General features: G+C 46.8%; 1 protein-coding gene across 1 annotated transcript; it reads left to right on the forward strand.

Annotated features, from left to right (window-relative positions):
* The first annotated feature begins 3593 nt into the window (after positions 1–3593).
* On the forward strand, positions 3594–10811 carry MYOZ1 (myozenin 1). The gene is made up of 6 exons (XM_080926525.1): positions 3594–3733; positions 4794–4884; positions 6155–6333; positions 8710–8950; positions 9314–9479; positions 10304–10811. The coding sequence occupies exons 2-6, from the start codon at positions 4812–4814 to the stop codon at positions 10533–10535; spliced, it is 891 nt and encodes a 296-aa protein (XP_080782651.1). The 5' UTR covers positions 3594–3733; positions 4794–4811; the 3' UTR covers positions 10536–10811.
* Positions 10812–11210: the final 399 nt, after the last annotated feature.

Genomic DNA, 11210 nt, shown 5'->3' on the forward strand with positions numbered 1-11210 from the left:
CTAAGAGTTCTAGTTCCTTGGGTTACAGGAAGCTAGCACTAGCAACCAGGGCCCTGTGCTGAGCACATCAGAACCCAGAAAGTAAAAAAGAACATTTTCTTCTGAACTGCTGAATGAGTGTGAGACAGAAAGGATGGTGAAGAGAGCCCGAGTGGATGGGGAAAACCAGGAACAAGGCTGGAAGGAGTGAAAGTGACTAAGGGGGTGTGCAGAATCCTAACAGGGAGAGGAAAGTTAGCCAACAAGAAACCAACTCTGTGTGAGGGGGTCTGGGAAATTCTGAGCACAGGGGAGCACATTTGTTAGAGCAGAGGTGGTGAGCCTACGCAGCGGCCATGTTTCCTCCTGTGGATCTGACCTTCCACCCTTCTGGAGCTTATCCTGATGACCTGGGAAACTTCAGGGAAACACTGAGCCCAAACCTCTTTTTTTGTCCCACCTTACCTGTAGAAGCCCAGCTCTTTGCAGCTTCAGGCCCTCATGTCTGATCCCAGAAGGGTAAGGACTATCCTTCCATGAAGCCCATCATCAGCCACAGTTACTGTTTGATCTGGAAACCAGTCTTTTCCTTTGCAATATTGGGTCTCATGGTTCTTTGGTTTGTGCACAAGAATAAACAAGAATAAACATATGCCCACAACTGCTCGTTTCTGTCATCTCTCCTGATTGTGGTCTTTTCTAGGCCATTGTGCTGATCTGATCTCAGCTCCTTGTCTCTCTTCCTGCCTTTCCCTCCTGCCAGGGGCTCGCGTTGATCTAATTTCCATCAGCACTCCTCTGCTTATCTCATCCTGCAGTCTCTCCAGGTAGAGCCTCTCCATCTTTGGGAGTTCATTCTTTCTAGGCAAGGCTCAGTTTGCACAACACAGAGAAATTGGAAAGGCTCCCCGAGTCCTTTGCAGTGAGCATTTCCTGGCTCCCCCAAAGGCGGTAACTGTGTTACATATTCTCTGAGAACCACAAGATAGGAATATAGTGGCAGGTATGGGGTGGCAATGAAGACGGAAGAGAGTGTGTGGAATGAGATTAAAGAATGTGGAGACCGACTAGAAAGAGAGGAGAGTGTCATTACTTATCTTACCAGCAGGGGGTATACTTGTGCCAATAACCAGATGCTCCCAAATACAGAGTCTAAGAACTCCAAAGGAAGGTCTCAGACATCATAGGCTAAATAGCATGTCATTATATATTTTATTTCAGGTATTTGGTCATAGGTCAGACTTTAAGAGTGTGTGTGTGTGTGTGTATGTGTGTGTGTGTGTGTGTGTGTGTGTGTGTGTGTGTGTGTGTGTGTGTGAGACCAGATTGTAGTAGTAATAACAAAGTTACCTTTTACTATTTTTTTTTTCCTGTTTTCTTGGTTTAGGAGGAAATGGACCAAAGATGAAAGGTCTGGGCAGCAGCCACCTGCTGTGTGTATAGGGAGGACTTTCAGCCCCTAGCTCTTTAAACAAGGCAAGAATAGGATGGACGATGGGTGTGGTCAGGAAGGATGAGGGTCAGGGAGGGACAGGGTGCATTCTGGAAGGTTCAAAAGCTGCTTCTTGTGAAGAATGGGAACAAGGGAGGGTGATGTGGTTCGGATGTTAACAATACGATGACACGTTTGTTAAAATGTCATAAAGATTTTGAGGCAAGGTTTTCCTCTGTAGCCCTGGGACTTAGAATCATCTGCCTCTGCTTTTGGAGTGCTGAGATTAAAGGCATGCATCACTATGCTGGGCTCAAGAAACCTATTATTTCATTCATATGTTTGCTAAATTAACACCCACACCCACCCCAGAAAAGCCAATTACTTAGGCAGCTGCATTAGGGCAAAAGGTACAGAGGCAAGCTAGTTTCAGAACGTGAGCAGAGGATGAGGGAAGATCCAGGGTATCACTTTAGTTACTCAAACAGCGGTTCTTACCCTCCCTAACGCAGTGACCCTTTAATGCAGTACCTCATGTTGTGTTGACCCACAACCATAAAATAATAATAATAATTACTACTATTTATTATTATTATTTTGAGACAGGGTTTCTTAGTACTGGCTGTCCTGGAACTCACTTTGTAGACCAGGCCGGCCTCCACCTCTCAGAGGTTCACCTGCCTCTGCTTCCCAAGTGCTGAGATTAAAGGCATGTGCCACCAGGCATGTTAGCATTCTGTCTAAGCTCTGCCTCCCAGTTACCTGGCAACAGCTAGGTATGCCTGACTCTATAAAAAGGGCTGTTGGCTCCCTCTTCATTCTCTTGTTCTCTTGCCCTCTTGTTTTCTCTTGCTCTTGCCTTCCTGCCCCTGCTCTCTCCTCATTCCCTTCCCCCCTCTCTCTGCACGTGCTCACGGTGGGCCTCTACTCCTCTACTCCTCTTCTCTCTGTCTACCCTCTTAACTCCCCTCCCCATGACCTAAATAAACTCTATTCTATACTATACCATCCTGTGGCTGGTCCCTCAGGGGGAAGGGATGCCTCAGCATGGGCCGGCGGAGGTACCCTCTCCCCCACACCTCACCACACCTCCATAGAACATATCCCCTTTCTCTTTCTCTTTTTATAAGCACATCACACCAGGCCTTGTTTTGTTTTTTGAGACAAGGTTTGTCTGTCTACAGAACTTACTCTGTAGACCAAGCTAGCCTGGAACTCAGGGATCTACCTGTCTCTACTTCCCAAGTGCTGGGATTAAAGTGTGCACCACCATGCCTGGCCTCTTTTTTAGAATTATTTATTTTATTTATATAAGTACACTGTCACTGCCTTCAAATACACCAGAAGAGGTATTGGATCCCATTACAGATGGTTGTGAGGCACGATGTGGTTGCTGGGAATTGAACTCAGGACCTCTGGAAGAACAGTGAGTGCTCTTAACCACTGAGCCATCTCTCCAGCCCCATAAAATTATTTTTGTTGCTACTTCATAACTTACTTTGCTACTGTTATGAATTGTAATGTGAATATCTGATATTGAAGATACCTGACCTCTGATCCCTGTGAAAGAGTTGTTCGACCCCCATAGGGTCAGGACCTGCATGTTGAGAACAGCTGTACTGAGAGGAAAGAAAAGGGGTGGCGCTGACAGGTCTCCACCCCATCATCTGCACTGGGGTTGACTAAGGTGGTTCCTCTGCCAAGCTCCCCCTGCCAAGATCTAACCCTCTCAGACAGTAAGCCAGCTTATTCAGGAAGTTTAGAACCACTGTGAAAACTTCCACCCTATCTTTATTTAAGGCCTTAATCCCTCCCAGCCCCAAATATACTCATGGGTCCCTCCAGCCGTGGTCTGGCATGGCCCGGAGTGGCCCACAGATTGTTTTCTGTTTTGTTTTGTTTTTTTTTGTTTGTTTTTTTGTTTTTCCCTATGGCTACTCTTAATTCTTACCCGCCACTAACTGTCTGCTCCCTCTCTGACTCTGCTTTCAAAACTGAAGTGCTTCTTTGGATCTCAAGGCAAAGGGGAGGCACACCGCTTCAGCCAGCTGATCCCTGGCTCAGACAGTCTGGTGGGGGACGTTTCGCAGGCCTTCCCTCTTCCTGAACCTCGGCAAGGAGGGCAGGATCCTGGTGCCGGGGTCTCAGTGCCCCCATGCCATTTGAGCCGCCTGTGCTCATCCTCTCTATTAATAACCACCCTCCCTCCCCCACTGCCCAGGCTGCCCCTACGCTTGTCCAGCTCAGGTTCTCTGGTCACAGCAGCCCAGTCCTCCGAAGCTGCTGGACCCCAGGGAGAGCTGACCACCAACCGCTTGGCTGGTAAGTCTGTGGTTCTACCGTAGGAAGGGGCTGGAGCCCACTCTTGTGACCTCTGTGTTGGCAACTGTGGTTCCTCATCCTCAGGGAGTGGCCTCTCTTCTCATCTCTGCTCAGCTGCTGGTGTGGTCCAGTTGGAGCTACAGAGTTGGAAAGAAAGGGACCTAAGGAGTTGGGAGGAATTAAGATATGTGTGGAGGTACCTGAGGGATGGGAGGGGTGTGGGTTTGAGACGCCACTAAGTCGGTAGAGTGTACTTTGTGTGTGAGAGACAGGATGCCACAGAAAATGGCAGGGCTGTTGGGGAGAGAAGGAACTGTGTATCTTTTCCTACCTTGTCCCCATCCACAGCCAGATCTTATTCCTGTGTTTCTGTCCCCTCACAATTCTCTACCCCCATGCGAGATATTGCTGAACTGACATTTGTCACAGCTCAAATGCCCTCAGCTCACTCTCTGCCCAAGCTCTGCAGCCTGGGATAGCAGTGCCTGAAGGAGCAAGAAACACACCCATGACCTCTCGGGCCACATTCCAGTTGGCCTCCTAGAAGAACAACAACCTCTCCTTCCTATGGAGGTTTTGGCTGATCTCCTCAACCCTAGCAGAACATTTCTTCACCCCCTTGGAGCTTGAGGGAACCCTGAGGAGGAGACCAGAGCTGTAGTCTGATATGCAAATACCAATAAGGACTTTAAATCATGCCAGGCCCAAGACTCCTGAGTGCATCGCTCTGCCAGCGTTGTCTTTGAAACCCCCCTTGGTCCTAGCTGTGTTTCTGATGCCCACACGGTAGCTGTGGAAAGTGGACACAGCTGGTTGGTACGAGGTAAGGAAAGGGGTGCAGTTCTGCCCCCTATCCTGCTTCCAAAGAAAACAGAAGACTTGACAGAATACCTTCTGGGGAATACGAATTTCTGTGAAAACACATGCACCCATATTCAAACAAGCACACGGAAAAAAAAAAAAAATCTGAAGACATTTTGTCCTTAACCCAAAGTGTAGTGAACAGGCTCGTTTTCCCTTTCCCTGTCTCTTCTTCAAGCCCACTTTCCACTCCTTCCAGGTCAAATCCACCTCCGCCATGCCGCTCTCGGGAACCCCGGCTCCTAACAAGAGGAGGAAGTCAAGCAAACTGATTATGGAGCTCACTGGAGGTAGGGCACGCTTGTAGCTCCCTAATACAGGACTTTTAAGAGCATCCCCGACTCAAGAGTCCCAGAAATGATGTAAGACCATAAGTCAGAGAGAGAGAGAGAAATGGCAGCTGTGTAGGGTGTGGAAGATGGGGTGATGGGAGGAAGAGTCAGGAAGCACCAACATTCCCTTTGCAACTTCCCATCCTCCCCACTGATTACTCTGAGACAACACCCTGCTAAGATACTGGAAAGGACTCAAGGGCACTAGGCCTCACCAAATGGTTAACTACCTTATTTCTTTCTAAGCACTAGGGAACTTGTGTAAGCATTTAAAATAGGAAACTGCGCAGCCATGCTCCCTGGGGATGCACACAAGTTACCAAGTGTGAAGTTCTCCTGATACTTTTGGAGTCAGAGTTCACTGAAGAAAAAAAGAAAGGGAAGAAGACAAGATCTGTGTTTAGAGATGACCAGTTGCACATGGGACTGGCCTATCAGCTTTCCCCCGGTCCGAGGTGCAATTTCTCCACTGGCCACTGTCTGTGGTACTCTCTTATACTTGTCCTTCTTCACGCCAAGCCCATGCCCCTTGGCCCTGTTACCACTCTACTTGAGTATTCCAACACTATATGTGGCTTCCTTTGTTTCCTTCAGTTCTCTCCAACACCAAGCCAGGAAGTTAAAACTTCTTATGAAATTAAAACAAAAACATTTCTCATGGGCTGTGTATGGTGCATGCCTTTGATCCTAGCACTCAGGAGGTGGGGGCAGGGGCAGGGGCAGGGAGATCTTTGTGAGTTCAAGGCTAGATCAGTCTAATAGTGAATTCTAGACCAGTCAGTGCTACATAGTGAGACCTTGTCCCAAACACACACACACACACACACACGCACACACACACACACAGAGAGAGAGAGAGAGAGAGAGAGAGAGATGACCCAGGTTCAATTCCCAGCACCCACACGGTGGCTCACAACCATCCGTAACTCCACTTCCAGGGGATCTGAGTGCTCTTCTCACTTCTTTGGGCACCAAGCATGTACGTGGTGCACATACATACATGCAAGCAAAACACTCATACATATAAAACATAAATAGGTCTTTGAAAAATCTTTTAAAAGACACAGAAGATAAACAAACACTTGTTGTAAACCAGACAGCAGTGGTTGGCATCTGCCCCTTAAACAAATCTCTTTTAGAATACCCTCAGCTGTGGGTGTGCTCCCCTTCCCAGTCCAGAAAACCCTCATTTCCTCTTTCTATTTGTCTTCTCTACCTCCTGGATAAGGTGGTCGGGAGAGCTCTGGCCTGAACCTGGGCAGGAAGATCAGTGTCCCAAGGGATGTGATGCTGGAGGAGTTGTCGCTCCTTACCAACCGAGGCTCCAAGATGTTCAAGCTGCGGCAGATGCGGGTGGAGAAATTCATCTATGAGAACCACCCCGATGTGTTCTCTGACAGTTCAATGGTGAGTATGGATGTCCGACGTCAGCCACTCCCTCAAAGCCCAGTGTCTTTCTTGGCAGCTTCTTAGTAGCCCCCAATTTCTCCAAATACCACCAACCTTCTCTCCATGAGAAATGAGAAGCGCATTAAGCCCCTACCTATACTCGGTTCCTAACGACTCTAGGGTGGGTTACAGTCCTTTTCTGAAGCTTAGTCCTCAGAGTCAGTGTAGGTATGAGGGCCACACCCATGGGGGAAAATTCCTTCCCAGTGTGGCTCTGGGTTAAAATAGGGTCGCCAGATAAAACATGGGACATCCAGTACTGTATTTTGACACTAAGATACGCAGTTAGTAACTTTCTGCTAAAATGTGTTCTTTGTATTATTGGGGACATAAAAAGAGAATTAAAACCTTCAGAATCTTGGGGCTGACTGTATAGCTGAGTGGCCGAGTGGGTGCTTAGAATTCATGGAACCCTAGGTTTCATTTTTTGTAACCTCCCCCTCCCCAGTCAAACAGTAAGCAAGCAAAAGTCCAAAGGAGGTGCCCAGTTAAATTAAAAAAAAAACCAACTTTTATTAATTCTTACATGTGAGTACACCACTGTAGCTGTCCTCAGACACACCAGAAGAGGGCATCAGATCCCATTACAGATGGTTGTGAGCCACCATGTGGTTGCTGGGAATTGAACTCAGGACCTCTGGAAGAGCAGTCAGTGCTCTTAACCGCTGTGCCATCTCTCCAGCCCCCACCCCACCCCACCCCCGGTTAGATTTGACCCCTAGATTTTTACAGTGAGCTGGGCCACTGAGAAGGTTGAGGAAGGAGGATTGCTTGTGAGTTTGAGAAAAGTTTTTACAATGAACAGTTGTTAAATATGTTGCCTGTAACATGTAACTTTTGGGATTTATATATATATATATATATATATATATATATATATATATATGATTTGGATAATGAAAATTTGGGTTTTGTTGTTGTTTTTTAGAATCTTAACATGTAAATCTGGGCAGCCTGGAACCATATAGACCAGGCTAACCTCAAACTCACAGAGCTCTATCTGCCTTCGTCTTACCATTTCCAGGGTTAAAGGTGTGCTATACATTTAAATTTAAATACACAACCATTTTTATATTTGGTTTTAGTTTCTGGAGACAGGATTTCTCTGTGTAGCCCTGGCTGTCCTGGAACTTGCTTTGTAGACCAGGCTGGCTTTGAACTCGCAGATATTCACTTGCCTCTTCCTTCTGAGTACTGTGATTAAAGGTGTGTGCCACCACCTATCAACTACAAATAATTTCTTAATGTAAACATGTCCCATTAAATACTTAAGGCATACTTCACACTAAGAGTGTTATACACCTGAACATTAAATTTAAGTGACTATAATTTTATTTGGTAAATCTTGGGATGTTAGAAGAGTTAACTGAGGTTTTATAGCCATCTTCAATTTGAAAGATGCCAGATAGGGGAACTAAATTCTTCCTTCTTTAAGGTCACACATCTTCTAGTCAGGCTTCTCCAAGACAAGAAAAGTAAGTATTGGAGAGAGGCCAGGCACAGGATGTTACCACAGAGGAGAAGGGGACCGGCTCCGCTTCCTCTCTTCCTCCTCCACCTCTGCGGGATGGGGGACAGTGGAAACAGATGCGAACATGGATGTGGCCAAGCAGGAGTGTCTGTCATTAGCCCTTCTGCAGGAACAGAGTAAAAATGCTGAGTGGGTCAGAACTAACTTTAGGAGGCCAAAAGCCCTCCTCTGTGCTGGGTCTGGTTACACTGGGTAGAGCGTGGGGGACGTGGAGTAAGGTGGCCAAGAGGGCCTCCCCAAGGAGTTGGTGGGGTTATTTTTAGGCTTTGGAGCCCAAACCAGCATTGCCCTTTTGGTCCTCCTCCCCCGCTTCACCTGCTCAGGCTTCACTGTAAGAAGGTTCTGGCCTGATGGGTCATCAAGAGGGAGAGAGGGAGCCTGAGCTGGCAGAGAGGTCTCCCTGCAGGGAGAGCTGAGAACAGGGAGGGACAGAGCTGGTGTTTTGTTTTTGGATTTTTTTGTTTGTTTGTTTTTCTTTCAAATGAAAATTGGGTTTTTCCTGGAAACTGACTGTTGCAGTTTCTTGTTGAGGAGACATTTTGGTTTGCTTTGCCTTGCCAAGATAGGATAGGGAGTGGGAAACAGCCGTCTTACCCTGAGGTACTCAGGGGATTAGACTCTCCCAGAAAGCAGCCCCCTCAGGCTGACAATCTTCTCCATGCATTCATTATGGGGATTTCTCAGAGCCTTGGGGGTCTTCTGGTTGGCCCTTAGCTGTCACCCCTTCTTATACATATACCTCTGTCTGTGCATTTTTCATACCCAATTGCTAATCTTCCTCTTGCGTTGTCCTTTCTTTTCAGGATCACTTCCAGAAGTTTCTTCCCACAGTGGGAGGACAGCTGGAGACAGCTGGTCAGGGCTTCTCCTATGGCAAGGGCAGCAGTGGATGCCAGGCTGGGGGCAGTGGATCTGCTGGACAGTACGGCTCTGACCGCCATCAGCAGGGCTCTGGGTTTGGAGCTGGAGGTGCAGGTGGTCCTGGGGGCCAGGCTGGCGGAGGGGGAGCTCCTGGCACAGCAGGGGTTGGAGAGCCTGGATCAGGCAAGTATTCTTACCAGAAGTAACGTATCTGATCCCCAGGGCAGCAGACATGTCCCTAGGAATGAGGCCTAGTTGAGATATGGGAAGAGGGAAGACCGAGGTGTCCAGGATACAGCAATGTGTTTGCTCCACCCACAGCTTTATTGTTTAGGTTTTGTTTTGTTTTCCTGGTTTCTCGGATTCAGTCACAAATCGCAATCCCAGACTACCATTATGTTACAAACCATATACAATTTCCAGGTTATTATACTCCTGGCCCTAGACTCAGCAACTTCCCTAGTGGTAGGATATGGGATTAGCTTTCATTAGGTGCTAATAATAGTTGCTATTATTTGATTTATGTTTCTCTTTCATGGCTACCAGGTGACCAGGCAGGTGGAGATGGAAAACATATTACTGTGTTCAAGACTTATATTTCCCCATGGGATCGGGCCATGGGGGTTGACCCTCAGCAAAAAGTGGAACTTGGCATTGACCTACTGGCATATGGGGCCAAAGCTGAGCTCCCTAAATATAAATCCTTCAACAGGTAGGCTAGTGGGGAAGGAACCAGATGTATTCTACTGTGTGATACCGTGCTTTACCTGGCATGTGGTTTTATCTTAAATGTTTCAGAAGGGGACTAAGGTGTAACGGTAGGAATTTGGGACCCTCATGGAGGGTCTCTTTCTTGCCTCTCATAGCAGTGTGGTGAAGGAAAGATTTGTTGGGAAATAAGCTCCCTATGCTAGTTCACTTATCAGTGGTTTGGCACTGATTTTTTTCAGCTTGGGTTTTTTGAAGGTAAAGTAGGGATTCAACACTTTATGGTTGGAAGTGTCTCCTGGCTCCCTCCCATTCAAAGTGGCAATGCCTTTACTCTCCCTACAGGATAATTCTTTCTTTATACCCTGCTTCAAGTTTCTATTGTTTTAGAATTGGGCATTGTCGACCATGGATAGGAGATCTGTATGAGAGCAGGTTGAGGAAGGTCTACAACAGTTTTGCATCTGATGGTTAAATCTGCCAGCCACTATCCATTTGAGATGAGGGTAGGGTTGGAGTTGTAAGTTACCATATACATTGTAATTTAAGATGGTCTCACACTGTTGGCTCTACAGTATTTGGGGCCAAAATATTGGTGTATGTCACAGCTGTTCATGAGACCATGTTGTCTACTAGACCCTCTCATTACTAACTTTGGATAGATAGCAAGTCAGGTAAGTAGGTATTAAGGGAAAGGAGAACAGGAAGCACGGAAGCAATCTCTAACTATGATTTATACAGTCTCCTCCCTTAAAAGGGTGAGAGCTCACTGATAAGTACTTCCTCTTTTAATCTGATTCTTAATTATGTAACCTGTCCCCTCCTCAGGACAGCGATGCCCTATGGCGGATATGAGAAGGCCTCCAAACGCATGACCTTCCAGATGCCCAAGTTTGACCTGGGGCCTCTGCTGAGTGAACCCCTGGTCCTCTACAACCAGAACCTCTCCAACAGGCCTTCTTTCAATCGAACCCCTATTCCCTGGTTGAGCTCTGGGGAGCACGTAGACTACAACGTGGATATTGGTATCCCCTTGGATGGAGAGACAGAAGAGCTGTGAAGTGTCTCCTCCTGTCATGCGCATCATTTCCCCTCTCTGGTTCCAATTTGAGAGAGGATGCTGGACAGGATGCCCCAACTGTTACTCCAGTATCCTTGTGGCAATGGAGGGTGAAGGGCGGGAGCCATTGCCTTTCCACTCTTCAAGTCCTTACTCCAAAGCACCCTTCTCACCAGAAGAAGTTCAGAGTTCCCATCCTGAGGTTCTATATGGAATCTGCTCTCTTATGGAATTTTCTCTGCCACCAGTAACAGTCAATAAACTTCAAGGAAATGAGCTCATTCTTCCTCTGGTATTTGATGAGATGAGAATGAGGCTGATGATGCACAAAGGCTAATTAAAGCAAAAGACTAAACATTCTTTGTTCAGACTTTAGGACCGTATGTGAGCTTTGGTTGCTTACACACCCATACCTGCACTGGCACCCACAAAAACACATTCATCAGGTATAAACAAAGAATATGATTTGGTATTACATGAGATAAAGTCTTGTGTGTAAAACTACATGCTGGCCAATGTGTGTATAAAGCTAAGAAGCTACTGTAGGAAGTAAATGTTGGTAACACTTGATACCAGTGTTATCTTAATGCAGCCAATTAAAAGCTGGGAAACACCAAGAGAGGAAAAATAAGTTTTAAGAAAATGAAGGTTCCTTTGATTTTTCACAAAGCAAGA

Source organism: Micromys minutus (genome assembly GCF_963924665.1).
Source record: "Micromys minutus genome assembly, chromosome: 12".
Lineage (NCBI taxonomy): Eukaryota > Metazoa > Chordata > Mammalia > Rodentia > Muridae > Micromys > Micromys minutus.

Excerpts from the sequence above, each read along its gene's own strand:
- MYOZ1 (XM_080926525.1), top strand. The coding sequence starts at position 4,812 with ATGCCGCTCTCGGGAACCCCGGCTCCTAACAAGAGGAGGAAGTCAAGC. Across the intron at positions 8,951-9,313 it reads GGTTGGAGAGCCTGGATCAG|GTGACCAGGCAGGTGGAGAT; the intron begins GCAAGTATTCTT and ends CATGGCTACCAG. Across the intron at positions 9,480-10,303 it reads AAATATAAATCCTTCAACAG|GACAGCGATGCCCTATGGCG; the intron begins GTAGGCTAGTGG and ends TCCCCTCCTCAG.